General features: G+C 38.8%; 1 protein-coding gene and 2 gene segments (V, D, J or C); 2 read left to right on the top strand and 1 right to left on the bottom strand.

Moving 5' to 3' along the window:
• Positions 1–51: 51 nt before the first annotated feature.
• Positions 52–5,390, bottom strand: LOC135766853 (uncharacterized). Of its 2 annotated transcripts, XM_073813993.1 has the most exons (9): positions 4,751–5,390; positions 3,587–4,271; positions 2,976–3,484; positions 2,815–2,891; positions 2,547–2,724; positions 2,019–2,095; positions 1,766–1,885; positions 1,403–1,527; positions 52–1,298 (listed from the first exon to the last, which is right to left on the bottom strand). In XM_073813993.1, the coding sequence occupies exons 1-7, from the start codon at positions 4,910–4,912 to the stop codon at positions 1,831–1,833; spliced, it is 1,743 nt and encodes a 580-aa protein (XP_073670094.1). In that variant the 5' UTR covers positions 4,913–5,390; the 3' UTR covers positions 52–1,298; positions 1,403–1,527; positions 1,766–1,830. The 2 variants fall into 2 exon arrangements, with proteins under 2 accessions (XP_073670094.1, XP_065132424.1); XM_065276352.2 differs by having other exon boundaries at positions 1,403–1,885.
• Positions 5,391–7,671: 2,281 nt separating this feature from the next.
• LOC141281964 (immunoglobulin heavy variable 1-24-like) lies at positions 7,672–8,130 on the top strand. The segment is given in 2 exon segments: positions 7,672–7,726; positions 7,811–8,130. Coding segments are annotated over 2 exon segments (375 nt in total).
• Positions 8,131–11,259: 3,129 nt separating this feature from the next.
• Positions 11,260–14,312, top strand: LOC141281963 (immunoglobulin heavy variable 3-66-like). The segment is given in 2 exon segments: positions 11,260–11,386; positions 14,005–14,312. Coding segments are annotated over 2 exon segments (435 nt in total).
• The last annotated feature ends 8,849 nt before the right edge of the window (positions 14,313–23,161 follow it).

Below are 23,161 nucleotides of genomic sequence, written 5' to 3'. Positions count from 1 at the left end.
ATTTCTCATTTACATTTCAAACAAACAAAAGGGGTGAAAATGTAACAAACAATCTGAAAATGTTAGTGCAATTTGTTTTATATTTAAATATGTAACTTGACAAACAATTTAAGTAGGTTTAATAATTTAAAGGTTATTTATAAGTTCTTTACAAAGGTTCTTTTTTTCAAGCTCAATAAACAAAGTAAAATTTTGTTGACTATTGTCCTATCCATTATTAATCTTATTCATTGTCAATTTTGGACAAAGATTAATGAATTTGAACTCGTACATACAATGCAACTATATATATTTAAAGACCAATCATAATGGGTCTTTAGACAAGATAGAACACCACAAATGCGTGACTTATTTTTTTAGTTTTCTCCACTCCATCATTTTGAGCCTCATCCACTGCCACATATCTTTGAATTTGATTTTGCGTAAAAGATTTTTCTCAAATTTAGGGTAGGCCAGAAATTCCCTGCCAGGTATTTCTGTAAATAGTTGACCCACCTTGAAAACATCGATTAGAGTCATAATGTCCTGTGTTTGCTGCTCAGCACGATGGGAGCCACTTGGCCTGTTGATACTCAAATCGGCATCCACCTTATCCATCATTTCTTTCAAAACACCAATGGACTGACTGACCCGGCGTGCTGAATTTTCGGAAAGGTTTGGACCCAGACCCTTCAGGAAAGACTTTAAGAAATTGTTCAGGTGTTCCAAATGAAGGTCAAGGGGGATGTTGTTTCCATTCCCTCCCTTGCTGCTCCAAAACCGGTTCCATATCATGCTATGCGACATCCGAGGGGTCAGACATGCATTCACCTGCAGTGTCATTAGTAATGTACTATAAGCATAGTGGCTGTGCCCAAATGCTTTGTAATAAATCATGGCAACTTTGTACAGCCTCATTAGTCTCTCACCATCACCCTCTTTTACTGCATCAAGCATGTCCAAAATCATGAAGCTAAAGCTTAATCTTGCCACGGTGTGTTCTTGTTTGTGGTCTCGTTTGCTCAGTGACGTATTCCCAGACAACTTATCTGTGAGATCTAAGTTGTGCTTTTTTAGCTCGTGCTTGTCTCTGGCTCTGAGATATGCGTATACCTGTTGACAGCCCTGTGCTCGACAAGGGTAATGCTTTGTCTCTGTTGATTTCTCAGAAGCTTCACAGAGACCAGTCATGGCCTCTGTGACATCTCCAAGCAGGACGAACTTTTCCACAATCTCAGCAGATTTAGCATGCAACCATGTTCGCCTTATGTCTGTTGATCCAGATGCAATTTCCTCTGGAACAAACGATTCAGGGATTTCTAAGTCACACGTAAGAAAACAAAAAAGCAATAAACTTAATTTGTCCTTATCCCACACACTATTTAAAAACCTTTATTGTCCCATTGAATAACACCCCATTTACCTGCTACATCCTGCAGTCCAAAGTGCTCCATTGCAGCCGTTAGAAGCAACGCGGTTGTGTCTGTGATGAAAAAATGTTTGTATGCGTTGTAGGCACTGTGGGGCCCCTGTTTCGCGTTGCTGCACCTGTGAGAAATAAAATTGTTAGTCACTAGTTGGTACACATTTCTGAATGCATCACTATAACTATCCATTGTAACCTAAGGGGGTGTGGGAATACATGGACATATACACTTGCATGCACGCACACACATGGATTTAAATTTGTCAGTCATCTTTCACCTCACCGTTAGTGTTTCAAACACACAAACATCTCATTCTGGAAAGGTTAGTGACAGTATAATTACAAAACTTATTGCCATACCATACTGATAATTTTACCAAACCACGGCTTTTCCTGAGGCCCATCCCACCATAAAGAACATAAATTCATGGTGTATTCTGAAATATGTACAGGATGACTGGAGATTGTGTACCAGAAAAACTGCAGAGAACATTGTCAACAATTTAGTTAACATTTGGTAGCAAGCAAAAAATATTTTCACTGGCCAAAGTGGCCAATTTTTCAATTGCAGAAAAAAAGTCATGAATTCATAATGCCGATGCAGCAGCTGTACCTCAATTTTGTCATGTTGGCGCACAGTGTACCATGGTCCTTTGCAGATTTTTCATTGAAGAAAACTTTAAAGTGGATCTTAAAGAAAATAGGTTAAGACAACATTACCCAAAACAATGGATAAGGCAGTCTGCAAAGCAGAAAGGTACACTGTAGCATAATACTATTTAAAGGGATAGTTCACCCCAAAATGAAAATTCCATTATCATTTACTCGCTCTCGTGTTGTTCCAAACCTGTATAAATTTTGTTGTTTTGATGAACACAAAGGAAGATATTTTGAGAAATGTTTGTAACTAAAACGTTCGTGGACCCCATTTACTTCCATAGTACTCTTTTTTTCTACTACAGAAGTGAATGGGTCCACAAACGGTTTGGTTACAAAACACTGAGGATACCGAAAATGATAACAGAATTTTACATGTTTTGGGTGAACTATCCCTTTAGCTGCTGTATACAACTTAAATAACTGGATAAATATAACAGTTAAAGCAAACCAGTAACATGTTACATTGTGATAGATTACTTACACCGAAAAGCACCCTAATGGCATGCCAGTCCTCAAACATGAACTCCATGCCATCTAATCGCTCCTCTATGTTGATACCATCAGCATAGGCCCACTGCAGATTTCTACTATTCGCTTCAGAGAGTCTGTCACCTCCCACCAAAATTTTTGACAGTCCATCCGGTGCTTTTGGTACATACCTACATTGAATACAGAGGCACTTGTTTTTGGAACCACTGCTCACAATAATTAGACTTTGAAGTAAATGTATGACCATAATACAAACTTACATCTTCTGAAAGTGTTGAAGTACTTCTGCCAAGTCAGCGGATTTGTTTTCGTCTTTGAAAAGCAGCCCTAATGGGTACTTTAAATGGAAAGTCACAATTAATTTCACTATAATTACATTGGTTGGTACATGCAATAAGAAAGTATTATCTTAAGTTCTTACATCAGTGGAACGCTGTGCCATTTCTGCCGAATACTGATGTGGTATGTGATGCAAGACAACGTTGGAGAATGGCTTGAACACAGTGAGATAAGATGACAGGATTCGGCTGGTAAGGACAATGTATTCCCTTCGCATTTGCATTTGTTCAGCTTCTCCAGGGAGTGACAAATTCAGGTCATAATGCAGAAGATTTCCAATTGGTTTGTCATTAGCCAGGTGATATATTGGTATCCGGTCTTGAACTGCAATGTGGTGAATCCAGTGTATTGACTGGTTGCTGCGTAGGGAAGACTGGTGGTGTGCGTGCATGTAGAAATCCAAATTGTCAAAAATGATGGAATATGTATGTGGTGGAGTTGGACATGTCACCGTCAACTCATCGGATGTAATCCTCTCATCATCATGTCGTGAAACCTGGTCCACGATACTTCTTTCAACTTTCTCTGATGTGATCATCACCTCTTCATCTTGTGTAGCATGGTCCACAGCACTGCTTTCAGCAACCTCATCTGTTTTAGTACATTAAAGACACATAGATATAAGACAACATAACCCCATAAATGTCATGAAATTATCTGTGTGTGTGTGTGTGTGTGTGTGTTATTTCTCACCTGATAATTGAAGATCTTCCATGCTTCTGAAGACATCACGGAGTAACAGCTCAGACTTACTTCTGTGGTCTATGTAGTTTTTGTCCTGTCCTTGATTGACAGACTGACATCCAGCTTCAAGAGTTATGAAATCTTCATTTTGCCTCTTTAGATGCCAAAGACCAGATCCGCATTTGTTAGACAATTCCTTCTGCTTTCCAATTGCATTTTTGTGAACCGTTGAAATGGAAAATTTACTGAGCCTTTCAAACACTGCCTTCTTCGCACCCCCATATTGAAGAATGCAGTTTATGTAGTGGGCGAAAGCTGACAGACGGGGTTCTCTACCTCTCAGTGCAATTGCAGCCGCAGCACAGGTGACAGGACGGGAGTGGTTTGTGATGGTTGAGAAGACAGACAAGAGGAGTGGTGAGAGACGCTGGAGGTCTGACTCAAGGCTGCTAATTGAGAAAGATCTCAAATCTTCTGGTGAAGACCTCCACAGCATGAAATTCTGGCTTGGGTTGCAAAGTGTTTTGCATTCACTTGCAATTACTGTAAGGATAATGACCTTCACTTCCTGTAGAAGCTCTTCATGCTGCATGATTAATTTGGCCGCCGCTTTCCATTTTTTGTTGTTTATGTGTTTTACCATCAAAGCATTATCAGCCTCACACAGCTTTTGTTTAGGGCATTTGATGATCTGCTAAAAGAAATCAAAGAAGTTCTAATGTGAAAATGATTGTGATAATAATCTACAATGTAGAGTAATACAGTTGATGGCTACATTCACAACTATGTTTACAGGTCTGATAACAGGTCTATAAAGTGTAGAGTAAATTTTCAATGTATCATTAAAATTCAAGATCTTAATAAGATTTCAAGGCCATCCAACATCTGTACTTCCAATAGCCTACAAAGTTCAAAAGTTATCACATTTTGCTACACATGGTTTGACGTCTAATTTTTAAAACCAAAGCCCTTGATATTTACATCTGATAGTCACGAGAACATTAAAAGCTTCAGTTACAGCGTTTGAAAACAAAGCTATTATTACAAGTTAACATATCAATAACTGATGTGGGAAACATATCTGTAATGAAAATTAGGTTTTCATCTGTAATGAAAATCTGTAATGCACTATTACTGTATGTTAAAACATATGTAACAATACAACTACCATACCTCAGTGATGCTGCGTCGAATATTAGATCTTCCAGGGCTTGCAGGTTTAGGGCAGAACTTTTTTAGTGCCCTGGGGGTCTTCGAGGGAGTAGGCTCACGTTCTCTTTTATCTGAACGACCTGTAATGGTTTCTACTGCTGAGGCTTTCTCGTTTTTTTTCATTCTCCACCCATTTCCAGTACACCGGCAAGTCACGTTCAAGTCTCGATAAAACACTGAGACAATACCTACAAATCCTGTTCGATTTTAGCGATGTTTTAACTACCGCCACTCCGACATGCAGTAGTCTTTCGACAATACTTAGTTTCTTCTGTTTTTCAAATATGCTTGAAGAATGTACCAGCACACCCGCAATTCTCATATTTTTTTCACAAAAACGGCAGTAGTCATTCAGGTCCATTACTACGATAACATTTGGTAACTTACAGAAATCTCTACATCAAACTTTTCATGAAACACTTCCCCATCGATTCTTTTCCGTCGCTCTAACTACGTCACCTTCTTCGTTGCTCTGATTGGTCATAGCGCTATCCTATTGCGTGCAGAGGCATTTTGAGGGACAACCTTATATCCCGCCCCTTGCATTGAGCCGTTTGTGTGAAGAGTTGCCAGACCTTACATCTTGATGTAGGTCTGGCTAACCAGGCTAGAGGTCTAAACTATAATATCTCATAAAAGTATGAGGGGAAGGCCAACCTGCAGCATTACAAACATTTTGCATAGAGGCCCCTGACAAAAGGGCCCAAGAGGACAGGTGTGGAGTGTTATATTGTGCAGAACTCGATTGATCTGCAACCAAGACAGTCTTTTAGTCTCACATGTAAGGTGTCTGGATATTATGTTACTGATAACAGTTACGCTACAGCCTGGATACGGCAACCTGCAGGGAAAGCTATGGAGTGGATTGTGCACATATGGGGAGTATGTATAACCAACTGCTTTTAAGACTTCCTGAATAAACATCCTTTAAAACACATAATAATAATTTTATAAGCAGATTTTTCACTTCACAGATGCTTTTTGGTCTTTGGGTACTAGGTAATGGAGATGCATGTTGCAATAAAAAACACCATTCACAGTTATGCAAAATTCAGTTTATGAAATTTTTTTTTTTATCAAAATGAGTTTGTGTAAAACAGATACAACAGGCAGTTTAGTTTTTAATAGGTCTTTTCATATTTATAGTCTTGAGGAGCAGACACTGTCAAAAAACACAGAGTTATTTAGATGTATTTATATGCTAGATTTTAATAACATATGAGCAATGTTAAGACCACATCAAGTATGCTATGAGAAATGTTCACTATTATAAATAAAAGAATGGACATGGACAGTATATGAGTGTACTATTTTGTATCATTATACTACAGCTGTGTAAATTCACTGCAGCATTAAACCTTCATTATCAGATCAAATATCTTTTAAATAACTACATAAGTCACTGAATTTCTAGAATAATAGATGTTGCACAAAATACACAGTTGTCTTATTACCATCTTGCATATTAAAGCCATATTATTGTATAGAATGTCAAATCATTTTCATGTTTTCATTCTCATTTCATTGTCAGCTAACTCAAGCTGCACTTTTACATTTTGATCCGACTTGGTCCTTAACTCAGTTCATGATATGCAAATTTCACCACCACCAAGTGAAATAAAACTGGCAGTTTGCTTCAGTACAGAGCCAGTGTACAAACATTTCACTCTGCTAATGTAACAGTGGTGTAGCTGACCTTCCTGAATCTAAAATTAAACATGAATGAAATGCTTTTAACTATATTTGCCACTTTGCCATGTGAGGGGATCTATTTAGTCATATCAAAACAGAAGAGTGTTTTTGTAATTGACTTTAATACTACAACTATTTTTGTAGTTAAGAAATTGATGGGGATATTGATAAAAATAGAGTGACTGTCTTATGTTGTTCCCTTTTTCAGATGTTCATGGCATCACACTGACCTCGTCTCCTGCACAGATGAAAACTCCTGGTGAATCAGTGAGGTTGTCCTGTCAGATCTCTGGTTATGCCCTCAGTGATTACGGCACAGCATGGATCAGACAGCCTCCTGGAAAACCAATGCAGTGGATTGGGATCATATGGGGAGGTGGATCAATAAACTATGGAGATTCCTTCAAGAGTCGGTTCACTATTTGCAGAGACACTAACCGTAATGAGCTGTATTTAGATATCAGCAGTCTGCAGACTGGTGACACAACTGTGTATTACTGTGCAAAAGGGTATCACAGTAGCTCATCTGAGCATGAGACACTAATAAAAACAGATCTGCAGTTCATCCAAGTGTGTAAAACTTGCAAAAATAATAAATACAGTACCCGCCTACCTGTTTTTAATGATATTCATACAGTCAGTAATTTTGCTAAGTGTATTAAAATCTTTTAACAAAACATGCTCGATTAAACTTTAACCCACCCCTCAAATAAGAAGGAAAAGATTGGTTGATATGAATGATGCACAAACCCATAACCCAGCCCAAAGCCTATCTGCATTCCCATAAAATCTAAATGTCAAAAATGATGGTGCCCTGTTCAGACAACAGAGTAAACAGACTTAAATATTATATTTGCTGTGAAATGCCTGTCAAATCAACAAGTGTAATGTTATTAAATTAAATTATAAAATAGTAAACAATGTTATTTTACCACCATAAATAAAATATAATAATATGACCTGTTTTTTATATAACTTGGACAACATCCAGCAGTACCAATAACTCCTCCTCATCATCAGTAGCTCACATGCATTACTCAAAGAGGTCATATTGTACACATACAAATGCTGCTTATGCAAATGTACTTGTTTTTAGTGCTACATAACAATCAAACTCATCTCACCGTTCACTTCATGAGCAATGAACTAATATTTCATGTGCAGAAAGTCTCTAAATATTTTTTTTTACAATGGGGTTGACAAACATTTGGCATTTCATCTTTATAGTGATTGTAACTCAGCAAGGTAATTTTGGCATTTCTGTATTCTTCTTGTTAAGAGCATTTGAATATATCAGAGATAATATGATTTATGTCTTTAATTTCACAGGTATAAGTGGTGATGAGATCAGATTAGATCAGTCACCTGCTGTAATAAAGAGACCGCAGGAAACCGTGAAGATCTCCTGTAAAATATTTGGCTTTGACATGACAGAGCACTTCATGCACTGGATAAGACAGAAACCAGGGAAAGCTCTGGAGTGGATTGGAGGAGTTGACTCTGGCAATGATGATGTTTTATATGCAGACTCAATGAAAGATCACTTCACTTTGAGTGAGGATGTGTCTGCAAGTACACAATATCTTGAAGCCAAGAGTCTGAGACAAGAGGACACTGCTGTTTATTACTGTGCCCGAGAGACACAGTGACTAAATGTGATGAAGTAGCTCTACAATAACTGTGAACTATAATAGGGATATAAGTAGTGGTAATACTGTAGGTGCAGACACTGATGACTAACTGAAACATTGGGAAAAACAAATTAACAAAGACAAGACTGTAACATCGAAGAACCTTTCTGTTTTTTAAAGGTTTTATAAAGTAAAAAAAATGTAATAAAGAAATGTAAATAACTTTTCAAGCACCTTTATTTTTAAGTGTAAATGAGTAATCTCTACAAATCTATACAAATGTTTTCTGCCTTAACTGCTGAAAAGATGCTAAAAAACAGAACAAGAGCTTCCCTTGTTTTAAATGTAGCACCACGCTATTTGCTGGTGCTCAATGATAACACAATCACCTGCTACAACACCATCCTAAAAAACCTCAACACACGCTCCATCTTACATCAACCTGCAGACATCCAGCAACAACAGCTACCAAACCTAAAAACATACAAAACATTAAAGACAGTATAGTACAAAAACAGTTCCAACAACATAACAAGTGACCAAAATCCCCAAAACAGTTGTTGCTGTTGTTCATTCAACCAATAGCACAAATCATCTCTACATCAGTTTTTCTTATCATGGCAGCTATGCTAAAACATTCTGAAATAACATCCTTCACAACATACACAAAACTCATTTATGCACAAATTTCTTCAGCTAAATTAAACTTGCTAAATAATTAGGCTACACAGCAAAATCACAAGTGTTAGATGTACACTGCTGGTGTTTATATGAGTAACACCAGACCTGGTGGTCCCCATATATACACCAGCAGTGTTGATTTAACACTGGTGATTTTGCTGTGTATATTTAAACCAAATAAAACTAGGAAAATATACAACAGTACAGTATTTATAATACAGTGTATGTCTGCAAACCTTTATACTGTAGATGCAAATTGTTTTGTAGGCAGGGTCAGTGTCACTCAAAACCTCAATAAAACCATCAGTCAGGGTTTATAGCTGCAGTTTAACATCTGATTGTTTTACTGTACTGTATACTTTGTTTTGGGGTGATAATGAAAATGTTACAGTTTGGAGTTCTGTTGATAATCATTTCAGGTGAGAAAATGATTTCAGTTCTTTAGATTTTTTTCACATTACTTTTACAAATGATCTAACATTAATTTTCTCTGTTTTTTAGATGTTAGTGGTCAGTCATTGACATCCTCTGATTCAGTGGTGAAGAAACCTGGAGAATCGGTCACTCTGTCCTGTACTGTGTCTGGATTCTCTATGAGCAGCCACTACATGCACTGGATCCGTCAGAAACCACAGAATGGACTGGAATGGATTGGATATATTAACACTGGCACAACTGCATATTATGCTCAATCTCTACAGGGTCAGTTCTCCATCACTAAAGACAACAGTAAAAACATGCTGCTTTTAGAAATAAAAAGGCTGAAGACTGAGGACACCGCTGTTTATTATTGTGCAAGAGACACAGTTAGTCAAAAAACCACAGCATTGCACAAAAACTATTCATACATAAAATCAGTAGAGGCATGACAGCTGTTGAACAGAAAATTCAAAATCATAACATTTATTCTTTGGAATGGTTGTTTTTAACATAGACATAAAATAATCAATAGGAACATCTTAAAGAAATACTTTAAAAATTTGACATCATTCTTTCAGCCTTGACCTGCACTGGAAAAAAGCCCTACTGTACATAACTTTCCAGTGTATTAATTAATCACAGATATTAATTATATTAGACTCATCTATTTTGTGAAGTATGTGTATGCATTACATTTTATAACTATCATAAGTGTACTGTATCATAAGTGTATCATAAATATTTTTATGAGCAGAAAATTATGAGTAATTTTAAATGAGATGATATTACAAACCATGTGCTTTTATGGAATTTTTTGTCACGCTTTTCTTTTTTTTTTAAATACTGTATATCCACAATAGTTTGACCAGTAAATTTAAACACATATACATATATTTTACATATCATCATTAATAAAATATATAGTAAAGTAACTAACTAAATTAAATGTACACAGTTTTGTAGTTGTTACTTAAAAAAATAATAAATAAATAACTACCCAAACAATCTAAACAATGACAATTTTGTTGAAAATAGTTTTACGTTTGTAAAAGTAAAAAATAAAGATGCAATATAAATGAATCCTACAAAATTGTATAAACAAACTCAGACAAAACATTAACATTAACAGTCTCCAATTCAACCTGAGCAGCATGTCTTTGGACTGGAAACAGGTTGCTTATAAAGGAAACCAAAAGCAACACAGGAAGAACCTGTCATGGTTCTGCCCTCCTGTCCTTTATTTAATCTAGTCTTGTGGCAGAATCATGACAGACCCTTGTTTTGTGTGAAAGCACTGGCCTTGTTTATTTAGGCCATGTGCTTTCTGTCTCGTCTCCTGACCCCGCCTACTTGTTTCCCCATTAATCATCCCATTATCATTTGATTCATGTCACCTGTTCCCCCCTTGATTTGCTCCCTTATATAATCCTCTTGTATTCCTTGTCCTGTGCTTGTGCATTTGTTTCCATACCTGTGAGTACTGTGTTCTGCTGTTAAGTCTAGTCTAGTGTTATTCTATATCAAGTGTGAAGTCAAGTTTATTGTTTAGTGTAGTTTTGTATCTTGTCCAGTTTAGTGTACTATCCATCTGTTTATTGTTACCCTGTTTATGTTGTTTTGCCCCCTCGTGGGTTTTGTTTTCTGTTTTTGTAATTAATAAAAGTCTTCAGTGTACATCCCTCTGTCTGCGTTTGGGTTCGTTCTACAAATCCTAACAGAATGCACAAGCCAATTCAGAACCCAGCAGACAACCCGTGTCGTCCCGCCAGGCGGCAGTCGGCTGACCTTGAACTGTGGTGGCAGTCGACTGCCGCCGACATGAAGATGGGCAAGGCCCCATTTCCTCCTCAGCTGTAGAGGTCCCTGAGTGGGTACGCCCAGGCGGTGGAAGCGAGGAGGGTGTTGTTGCCAGAGACCCTCCTCAACTCCTATTTCATCGCGGGGCTCAACGTCCCTCCTCCCTTGCTTGAACGGGAGGAGCTTATCCGCTGCCCGTTCCATGAGGTGGTGGACAAGTTGTGTCGGGAGGAGCTTCAGGTACCCACCATGGCATCACCATCTGCCACGCTGCCATCTATCCCGGAGGGATGTATCTTGGGAGTGGTGGCGTCTGACGACCCGAGTCTTCCTCCTTCGGCCCCTGAGAGCTCCTCCCCACCCATGTCGCTACGTGGTAAGCGAGAGCGGAGAGTATCGTGGGAGTCACCATCCGAGGGGTCCTCTTCAGAACCTGTTGCTCCCACCACAGCTCTCCCCTCGCCCGCCACGACATCTGCGCCACGCCCCAGAAAGAAGAGGAGGAGGAGGGGGTTGATTTCTCCGTCAGTGCAGCCCCTGCCGTCTGCGCAGCCACCGCTGCAGCCCCTGCCGTCTGCGCAGCCACTCGCAGCGCCCCCTGTCTTTTCCCTGTCTCGTCTGCGCTGCCGGACGCAGCGCCCCCTGTCTTGGTCCCTGTCTCGTCTGCGCTGCCGGACGCAGCGCCCCCTGTCTTGGTCCCTGTCTCGTCTGCGCTGCCGGACGCAGCGCCCCCTGTCTTGGTCCCTGTCTCGTCTGCGCTGCCGGACGCAGCGCCCCCTGTCTTGGTCCCTGCCTCGTCTGCGCTGCCGGACGCAGCGCCCCCTGTCTTGGTCCCTGTCTCGTCTGCGCTGCCGGACGCAGCGCCCCCTACCAAGCCTGTTCCCTCCAAGATCCCCACCAAGCCTGTCCGGACTCCTCGTCCTAAGCCCTCCACTACCCCTGCACCCAAGACCCCTTGCCCACCCAGCTCCACCCTACCTGGACTTCCTCCCTTTGTGAACTCTGTTTTGCCTCCGCCCCCCCTCCCTTGTTTGTTGTTTTTATTGTGTCACCCCAACCCCTTTGTAGTGTACTCTTGTCTGCCCCTCTGCATGTTTGTCATGTTTTCTTGGTTTTTGTCTGCCTGTCAGTCTGTCTTGTCTCCTGTCTAGTGTTCCCCTGGGGAGCGTCTGGAAGCCGCTCCTTTAGGGGGTGATTCTGTCATGGTTCTGCCCTCCTGTCCTTTATTTAATCTAGTCTTGTGGCAGAATCATGACAGACCCTTGTTTTGTGTGAAAGCACTGGCCTTGTTTATTTAGGCCATGTGCTTTCTGTCTCGTCTCCTGACCCCGCCTACTTGTTTCCCCATTAATCATCCCATTATCATTTGATTCATGTCACCTGTTCCCCCCTTGATTTGCTCCCTTATATAATCCTCTTGTATTCCTTGTCCTGTGCTTGTGCATTTGTTTCCATACCTGTGAGTACTGTGTTCTGCTGTTAAGTCTAGTCTAGTGTTATTCTATATCAAGTGTGAAGTCAAGTTTATTGTTTAGTGTAGTTTTGTATCTTGTCCAGTTTAGTGTACTATCCATCTGTTTATTGTTACCCTGTTTATGTTGTTTTGCCCCCTCGTGGGTTTTGTTTTCTGTTTTTGTTAATTAATAAAAGTCTTCAGTGTACATCCCTCTGTCTGCGTTTGGGTTCGTTCTACAAATCCTAACAGAACCAGCAAACCCAGGACAGAAAGGCTTCCCAGTAAGGGAGGACTCAAACTGCCACATAGCCTTTGTGCTTCTATAAATAAACATCTAAAAAACAAAACATTGTTTTATATTTACAATATGTATCTGTACGTCTGTTAGCTATTATGCCTGTAATGAACTGATGTTTTCTGCAACTGCTCTGTATTTAACCTCAAAGAGGAAGGCTTATGCAAACCAAAGCAAAGTGTCCTCCCATTACTAGAGTATTTATGCTTCACTGACAGAAGTGTGTACATTTTTTTTCTTCTTCTAAAATGAAAAGCAAATACAATTTAAGAATGGGGCCACGAATCATTCTGTGCCAAGTTGTGACATTTCTGACATTTCATGTTAGGAACGACAAACACAAGGATCCCAGCGCAGAGGTGTTTATTAAATGCAGTGATGTTTAGGAGAAGACACTCAGTGATATGTATAATAGAAGACACTCTGTGAAAGTCAATATGTATATGAGATAACACTCTGTGTTCGTGATGATGTATGCGAGGAGACAACACAGGAGAGACAGGCTCAACGGAATCCTTCTCGGGAAAGGCTCAAAGTGGGAAACACAGCACAGCCGTAGAACGTCCACTCGCACATCCGAAATTCTCTAAGATGAACTCCTGGCAGGGCACAGAGAGAGAGAGAGGCTGTCAGAGTCTTCAGCAGAGTATGTGCTGGACAGCGCACAGCGGTAGTCCGAGTCTTACGCAGAATTACGCGCTGAGCGCACTGCAGCTGGACAGCGCTAGATGTAGACAGGCGCTCAGAGAATCCACAGACAGAGTGTATACAGAGGCTTGGCGGGGAACACACCACTCGGGAGAAACTGACAGCGGGGCGGGGAATCTAAAGGGGTAAAGGCAGCAGAGAGCACGGTGAGTAATCCAAAATATATAATTGGGAACAGATACTGAGACAAGACAGGACTAGAACTAGCCAAGCTAGCGGGCAGGTACATACAAAGACGAACTTGCACAGAACAAAGGAAACGAGGGGAATTTAAATCAAACCGGATTGGGCAATAACAAGGATCAGGTGTGGGACGCCGGTGCGAAGAGTTAGAGACAATGAGATCACCAGATGGAAGGCGCGCACGTGTGGAGCTGTCAAAACAAAAACACAACACAAGTGAAACAAAGACAAAGCAGCCAATAAAACCGAAATCATGACATTTCAGTGTGAGTTAAACTATTTGACAAACAACATTTTTTTTTAATTATCTTAATCTAAACTTTTCTTAATCTAATCTTGTTTTGTTTTACAGATTGTTGGAGTCAGACACTTACTGAGTCAGAACCTGTTGTCATTAAACCTGAAGGATCTCAAAAACTGACCTGTACTGCCTCTGGCTTTGACATTAGTGGCTGGATGGCTTGGATCAGACAGGCTTCAGGAAAAGGACTGGATTTTGTTGGTATGGAGTATGACAGTAATAACAAGTATTACTCCAGTGCTGTTCAAGGCAGATTCACCATCTCCAGAGACAACAGTAAGAATCAGGTGTATCTGCATATGAGCAAACTGAAGAATGAGGACACAGCCGTGTATTACTGTGCCAGAGAGACACAGTGACAAAACAGACTCTGATCCTGATCAAAAACCTGTGTGCTTGACTTAACACAGTTTTTATGAGAAGAGAACATTACTTTTGACCTTAGACTAATTTAGAAATTAGTTCACATTTAGTTCACATTTAGTTGTGAAGTAGGCTACATTTCAATAAAAAAAATAAGGTTTGATCAAATGAAATGACATAGTTAGCGTTGACTCATGGTTCAAATTAAGACTTTAATATTTAACTGTATCTGTAATGGAAACAATCCAAAAGCTATGAATGTTGAGCTGTACACAATATATGTTTCATAAAAACACATTATAAAAAGTTGATGATCATGTTAAAAAAAAAAAACTGCTGACCTTATGTTTGAGCCTCTAGAGGGGCGCCGCAAGCATTTTACAACACACTTTACTGTATCATAATTCCAGCAAAACTAAACCAAAACTAATATAGGACAAATTACTTGCACTATATTAACACATTTACTACTGTAAATAAATATACAAAAGACTGTTTACATTATCAATAGGTATTAGCAAACTTGTTCTCATTGAATCACTAGAGAGTCATTAAGAGACTACTAAAACATATAGATTCATCAACCATCCAAATGCCATACTTTCAATCATTTTATTATTTAACCTAAATTACCTGTCAAAAAAAAAGGTGTTTTTATGTATGGGTCCTATCTCATATATGAATAGCCTGTGCATGTTTAGAATACTCTACACTTTAAGATTAGCTTTACATTAACTACTATATGAATAATGTTAAACCAACAAATGACTCAAGGGTTACTACAGCATTCTAAAATAATTACTAATATTTTGGAACAGTATTCTAAAGTGAAGATCATGGTAACCCACTAGTAATGACCCACTAGTAGAAGTGTTACTACATCATTCTTAAGGAATAACTAGTGGCTTACCATGATCTTCACTTTAGAATACTGATCCAAATCATACATAAAACAGTGATTTTATTATAAAATTATTATCAAAAAATATGTGTTAGGCAGACTGTATAACAGCCTGGCTCCGCCCTCCTACGTGCTTCCGCTTAATTTTCATTTCGCTTCAGTAGTACGTCTGGGTCTGCTCTGTAGAGTTTCGTTTTCTCCTGCAAAAATCTACAGGACCAATCAGTGAACAGATGGGGGTGGCTAAGAAAGATGACGTTGAGGTCGTGCATCAGTTTGAGTTGTAGTTCAGTAATTGCAGCGAAGAAAGACGTGAGAAAAGCTTTTCGGTCCGTTGTTGCAAAACTGCCGAATATACAGAAGTTAAAGCCGGAGCAAGAACCAGGTTTGCTAAGTTTTGTTTGTCTGATTATTCTGACTTGTTGTTTCCGGACGGTTTCGGTGCATGATATACGTCATTGGCTTTGGCGGATCCTGAGTGACTCTGGGCAGATCCAATAGTTTTAAACTTCAACAATGGACCCTCCTTCACGGAAGTAACGCTTTGCAATGGAGCGTGGCCAGGCTCTCTGTACAAATGAAATGAATGCACGAGAGTCTGGTTGGACCAGGCTAACTGTATAATGCACTGCTTAATATTCTGGTAATAATCACCTTAGAGGGCAAATAACCTAATTAATGTCCAGGGACCAGGAGTACAGTAAAGAGCCAGAGTCACAATGCATATTTATCAAGTGTATCAGTGTATGTCAAATATGAATCATTGAGCATAATGAAGCATTCAAATAAATGAACAAAACAAAGTGCAGGCCTGCATAACAGCACACTGGAGATCTGGCAATGAATAATGGAAAACAAGATCATTGATTAATAGCAAAGTCCCAATGTCTACTTAATTGACAGTTGAAGGTGCTGATGAGCTAAATTTCAAGTTTCCTTGCTCCTCTGGAACCAACCGTCAACTGATGGCAGACAGCTGTCTTCGCCTCACCACAAATGGTGGTTGGAATCCTAAGATACACTTGAATGGAGTTATGCCAGTAGGGGGTTTGATTAAAAAGTTCTTTGCATATTCCGCCCACATCAAGAATTTACTCCAATCCAACTAATTTTGCAGGCAGTAGGACAGTAGAAAGCGAGTAATCTCCTGGTTAAGCCTCTCTGTTTGTCCGTTAAATTAAGGATGATACCCTGAAGTCAGACTTGATGTTTAATAATTTGAAGAATGCAGTCTATACCTAAGACGTGAATTGTGATCCCTGATCTGACACAATATCCTCTGGAAGTCCATAGAACCAGAAAACACAGTTGCATAGTGCCTCCGCTGTCTCGAAGGCCGTAAGGAGCTTGGCTAGGGGTATATGAGAGCATGCTGTGGAGAACCTGTCCACTACTGTAAGGATGACGGTGTGGTTATTTGACTTGGGAAGATCTGTGATATAGTCTATAGAGATGTGTGACCAGGGATGTTCCAGGATGGCTAATGGTTGTAACAGACCGGCTGGACATTGGTGTGATGATTTGACCATGTTGCATATAATACAGTTTTGATGAATGTGGTAGTATCTGTAAACAGTCTGTAATGCCTGGGTGACCTGAGCTGAGTAAAGTATGGATGTGTTCAATGAGTTTCTGACGTAGGGGTTCCGGTACAAAGGTTTATTTCCCGTGGACAGTCAGAGGGAGGGGAAGAGAGAGTGTTGGTCTGGTTGATTTCTGTTATGATGTCCCATAGGACGGGGGCGGTGATGAGATAACATTTTCAGGTCTTTTAAGGGTTTCTGCTTCATTATGAATATGAGAGAGAGAGAGAGAATCTGCTTTGATATTCTTAGAACCTGGTCTGTAAGTTATCAAGAAGTTAAATCTTCTGAAAAACATGGCCCATCGAGCTTGCCTGGAGTTCATTCTTTTGGTTTATTGAAGATATTCAAGGTTTTTGTGATCAGCCAATGTTGTCACTCCTCGAATGGTGCTTTCATAGCGAGTAATTCCCAGTTGCTACATCATAGTTTCGCTCTCAGAGAAGTCTCAGAGAGTTTTCGGGAATAAAAAGCACATGAATACATCTTGGTGGTAGAATCCTGTCGTTTAAAGAGTATTGCTCCTATGTCAGTGTTAGATGCGTCGACTTCAACGGTAAAACAATTGGGTGGGATCGGGGGGCCAGAGGATGGGTGCTGATGCAAATCTTTCCTTGAGTTCTTGCAGTGTTCAGTGCATTGGTTGACCATGTGAGGCGGGATGATGTACCTTTTGTCATATTTGTCAGTGGTCCTGCTACTGTATGATGCTGAAGTTCTTGATGAATCGATGATAGAAATTTGCCAACCCCCAAAACGTTGTAGATCCTTTAGCGTCTTGGGTTGTGGCCAATTGATGATGGCTTTGACCTTGATGTTGTCCATGGCCACACCTTCCGGAAAGATAATGTAGCCAGAAAGGATGTCGAGGTCTTGTGGAATTTGCATTTTCCGATCTTGGGTTATAATTGCGACTGAATGAGTCTTTTGAGTACTGCTTTCACCTGTTGGATGTGTTCTTTCATAGTTTTGGAGTATATCAGAATGTCATCAATGTAAATTATTACCCAGTGATCCAGCATGTCTCTTAAAATGTTGTTGATGAAGGACTGGAAAGCAGATGGCCTATTCGAAAGACCTAAGGGCATGACCCGGTATTCATAGTGCCCAGTGTGTATGGAGAATGCTGTTTTCCACATGTAGCTCTCTTTGATCCAAATAAGGTTGTATGTGCTGCGCAGGTCCAGTTTGGTGAAATATTTGGCTTTGGGAGCTGTTCTAGTGCTGAAGGAACAAGCGGCAGTGGGTTTCTGAACTTTACTGTGCTCTCGTTGAGTGAGCGATAGTCGATACATGGACAAAGACTTCTATCTTTCTTTTTAATGAAAAAGAAGAAGCCAGAGGATGCAGGTGAGACAGAGTGACAAATAAATTATTTGGCTTCTTCCTCTTCAATGTATTTCAGTTCTCAGTTCAGTTCTTTTATTTAACCAGGTTAAAACTCACTGAGATTAAAATCTCTTTTACAAGAGTGACCTGGCCAAGATAGCAGCAACAAATAGTTAAAGTTTACAATTATACAATATACAACAAAAACATAAAAACATAAAACATATAATTTGTTAAAAGTAGCTTAAACTCATTAAGTGACGGTAATGTGGTAAGCTTTAAGGTATCCTGTAGATCAGTGGTTCTCAAACTGGGGGCTGTGAGAACGTTTTATGACGTTTTATAAAATACATTCATTTATCATGAATTCTGTGTAATTAAACCTAAAAAAATAAGGATACTAACCAACAGCAATACTTGTATAATTTAATATGTTTTGTTTAATTAAAATGTTGCGTTTTACAACACATTTGTCATACATTTTCTTTGGCAGGGGTCGCAAAGGAATGCACCTTACACAAGGGGGGCCGCACGTTAAAAAAATGTGAGAACTTCTGCTGTAGATAATTCCAAAAGGAGGCGGCATTATATGTACAACCTTTTTCCCTATCTCTGTTCGAACCCTAGGAACTTTAAGATGCATTAAATCATTTGAGCGAAGTTTGTAGCATCCGTTGGGATTTTAGAAGTTAAGAGACAAATAATGTGGATTAAGACTGTAAATCGACTTATAAATAAAACAATACCAATTAAAACTTCTTTGGCTAAAGTTATTTCTTCATAGCCTCTGACTCTGGTTGAGATAAGGGGAAAATACGACCTTTGGGTGGTTTTGCTGCAGGTAATAATTTGATACTGCAATTGCTGGTTCGATGAGGTGGAAGTAAAGATGCTTCCTCCTTGCTTAGGACTTTAGCTAAATCCGAGTATTCTGGAGGGAGGCCTGGCAGAGGAGTTCATTGCTGAGTGACATTGGTGATATTGAGATGAACAAGATTAATAGTAGGAAGTCATTGAGGATGACAGGACGAACCCCACTGAATGATTTGTTTCTCACGCCAAGATATTTATAGAATGTGTTGTTTTAACCAAGGTAAGCCAAGTGTTATGACGTGATGGCGTATGATGTAAAAGGTTAACTTCTCCTGATGTAATGAACCAATCTGTAATTTAATCTCCTCAGTGGTAAACTGAATTTTTCCCTCTTCTAGAGGCCAGCTGTCTAAATCGTAGTCAAACAGGCAGGGTCTAACAACACAAAACACAACGGCAGGGATAAAGCAGTAATCGTAAACGTAAGACAGGCAGAGATCAGGGCAGGCAGCAAACAATCAGAATAAGTACAGTATACAGGCAAGAATCAAACACAGGTAAACAATAACGCAGTAAACGCTCAGTAATGATGGCCAGGGCAAATCAAGACTTTGCAAGGAAGTAGAGTGCAGCAGTATATAAAGTCAGTGCAATGATGATCAGCTGGAAGAGTAATCAGTTCCAGTATGTGGGTAGATGGGAAATGCAGTTCAGTGATGATTCCCTCTGGTGGTGATCAGGAAGCAGAGCAGGTGTCACATTCGTGACATCTATCCAATTTGAATAAATACTTTCAATCCAACCTGAAAATTTCTCTCCACTCATCACTCTATTATTAATTTGACTGGTTATGCCTTTAATCTGTGATATTACAACTTTAAGAAGACATCAGGCGAGAGCAGAGGCGAAAGTACCATTTTCCTGAAAAACTTCCAGAAAACATTTTAAAAGATAATGTTTTAGACAGAGATATATTTAACAAGTGTTATTTATCAGTATCAGGTGGAGTTTTGAACAAACGTAAAACGACTTCAGTATAATTTCACTTTGAACATAAGTAGCAAATTTTTACTTTTGACTCAGCAGGGACGAAAGTAATCCACAGGTGGGTCAAAAGTAACACAACAGAACAAGTTAGATTTTTGTGTTACACTTGTTTTCAGTAAATATACATTACTGTGACCTTGCTTATATGTAACTGCAAACATATTTTATTCTATTTATCTTTGCAAATAAAAATAAAAATAATGAAGTTACATTTTCATTTTACATTTCAGTTTTATCAAATGTTTCAAAAGCAACCCGACAGTACAAAATTGAAGTGTTGAAAATAAAACATAACAAGTTAAACACTATACAATTAAATGAAAAAAAAAAAATAGTAGTTAATAGTGAGCTACCACGTTCATCTGTGCTATTACTTACTTGTTCGTTTATAAGTTTCGTATTAGTTAACAGTAGTTACTAGATTGTTAATAATGCTTTGCTCATTTGTTCCTGTGTAGTTAATCATTAACAGTAGATCAGTATTCTAAAGTGGTACCAAAATCTCTTTTATTATGTTTTTCTTGCTAAAGCTAGAAGCTCCAGCTGGGTTACTGCGAAGCGACTAACTGGGTTACTGTCAGGCGGCATAGTCATATCCGGTGCCCATCCAAGACCCCTGTGGTAATTTTTAACAGATTCGACCCCCTAAGCAGTACCCCAGCTAAGACATCTGTTAAAGGTGCCCTGGTTATTGGAGATTCTATTCTCAGGGACATTAACATTGAGGCACCAGCCACCATAGTCGAGTGTACCGGGAGCCAGAACGTCTGACATTAGATCCAAACTTAAAGTGCTGGCTAATGCTATGCATAAGTTTTCTAAAATTGTTATTCACGCCGGCATGAATGACACCAAACTCCGCCAGTCAGAGATCACCAAAGATACTATTAAAGAGGTGTGTGAAATTTCAAAAACAATGTCAGACAATGTAATATGCTCTGGTCTCCTCCCTGCCTACCGGGCTGATGAAACTTATAGTAGATTAGTGTCACTTCACGGCTGGATGTCAAAGTGGTGTCCTCAGCATAACGTTAGGTTTATAGACAATTGAAAGCCTTTCTGGGGAGACCATTTCTCCTAAAGCGAGATGGCCTTCATCCGTCCTCGGAAGGAAGTGCTATACTCTCTAGAAATCTGAAATAACATCCTTCAAAACAAACAAAACATTCATTTATGAGCAGATTTCTGTCTTTACAGATGTCTTCAGCTAAATTAAATTCAAGAAAATTAACAACTTCAAACCCGCCATAGTGAATTTAAGTTTCTCTGTCGTTTCTCCAAACCAAAAACACATTTCATCTTTGGGTATTTAGGGAAACCATTTGTGTTGAATTCAATTCATAATTTCACATAGGTTATTTAAACCAAATACAACTGTAATAAGACAATATACAACAGAACTGAATGTATAAATTGTGCTATAATATAATGTATTTCTGCAAACCTCTATACTGTAGATGCAAATTGTTTTGTAGGCAGGGTCAGTGTCACTCAAAACCCCAATAAAACCATCAGTCAGGGTTTATAGCTGAATTTTAATCTCTGTTTATTTTACTGTACTGTATACTTTGTTTTGGGGTGATAATGAAAATGTTACAGTTTGTAGTTCTGTTGATAATAATTTCATGTGAGAAAATTATTTCAGTTCTTTTGATTTTTATTTTCACATTACTTTTATAAATTATCTAACATTAATTTTCTCTGTTTTTCAGATGTTAGCGGTCAGTCATTGACATCCTCCGATTCAGTGGTGAAGAAACCTGGAGAATCGGTCACTCTGTCCTGTACTGTGTCTGGATTCTCTATGAGCAGCTACGACATGCACTGGATCCGTCAGAAACCACAGAAAGGACTGGAATGGATTGGATATATAGACACTGGCACAACTGCATATTATGCTCAATCTCTACAGGGTCAGTTCTCCATCACCAAAGACAACAGTAAAAACATGCTGCTTTTAGAAATAAAAAGACTGAAGACTGAGGACACCGCTGTTTATTATTGTGCAAGAGGCTCACAACTTGACAAAAAACTGCAGCACTGCTCAAAAACTATTCATGCATGAAATCAGTAGAGGCATGACAGCTGTTGAACAGAAAATTCAAAATCATACGATTTATTCTTTGGAATGGTTGTTTTTAACATAGACATTAAAAAATCATCAATAGGAACATCTTAAAGAAAAACTTTATAATTTGACATCATTCTTTCAGCCTTGACCTGCACTGGACAAAAGCCAAAGCCTACTGTACATAACTTTTCAGTGTGTTATTTAATCACAGATATTAATTATATTAGACTCATCTATATTGTGAAGTATGTGTATGTATTACATTTTTTAATAAGAAAAAATAATTTTAATAAACAGTAAAATACTGTATATCCACAATGGTTTGACCAGTAAATTTAAACACATATACATATATTTTACATATAGCATCATTAATAAAATATATAGTAAAGTTACTAACTAAATTAAATGTACACAGTTTTGTAGTTGTTACTTAAAAAAAAAAAAAAAATTACTACCCAAACAATCTAAACAATGACAATTTTGTTGAAAATAGTTTTACGTTTGTAAAAATAAAAAATAAAGATGCAATATAAATTAATCATAATAAACAATAATAAACAAACTCAGACAAAACATTAACGTCAACAGTCTCCAATTCAACCTGAGCAGCATGTCTTTGGACTGGAAACAGGTTGCTTATAAAGGAAACCAAAAGCAACACAGGAAGAACCAGCAAACCCAGGACAGAAAGGCTTCCCAGTAAGGGAGGACTCAAACTGCCACATAGCCTCTGTGCTTCTATAAATAAACATCTAAAAAACAAAACAGTTTTTAGTGTACAGTTTTTATATCATTGTTTTATATTTACAATATGTATCTGTACGTCTGTTAGCTATTATGCCTGCAATGAACTGATGTTTTCTGCAACAAGCTGCGCAGTGCTCTGTATTTAACCTCAAAGAGGAAGGGTTATGCAAACCAAAGCAAAGTGTCCTACCATTACTAGAGTATTTATGCCTCACTGACAAAAGTGTGTACATTTTTTCTTCAAAAATGAAAAGCAAATACAATTTAAGAATGGGGCCACGAACCATTCTGAGCCAAGTTGTGACATTTCTGACATTTCAGTGTGAGTTAAACTATTTGACAAACAACTTT

The sequence above is a fragment of the Paramisgurnus dabryanus genome, chromosome 3 (genome assembly GCF_030506205.2).
Source record: "Paramisgurnus dabryanus chromosome 3, PD_genome_1.1, whole genome shotgun sequence".
In the NCBI taxonomy this organism is placed as follows: domain Eukaryota; kingdom Metazoa; phylum Chordata; class Actinopteri; order Cypriniformes; family Cobitidae; genus Paramisgurnus; species Paramisgurnus dabryanus.
This window is presented reverse-complemented; position numbering and strand designations above follow the sequence as displayed.

Coding starts and splice junctions, on each gene's coding strand:
- LOC135766853 (XM_065276352.2), bottom strand. CDS start 4,912: ATGAAAAAAAACGAGAAAGCCTCAGCAGTAGAAACCATTACAGGTCGT. Junction 2,725..2,814: donor CTTCAACACTTTCAGAAGAT/GTAAGTTTGTAT, acceptor TATTCAATGTAG/GTATGTACCAAAAGCACCGG. Junction 1,886..2,018: donor GCCAACATGACAAAATTGAG/GTACAGCTGCTG, acceptor TGTTCTCTGCAG/TTTTTCTGGTACACAATCTC.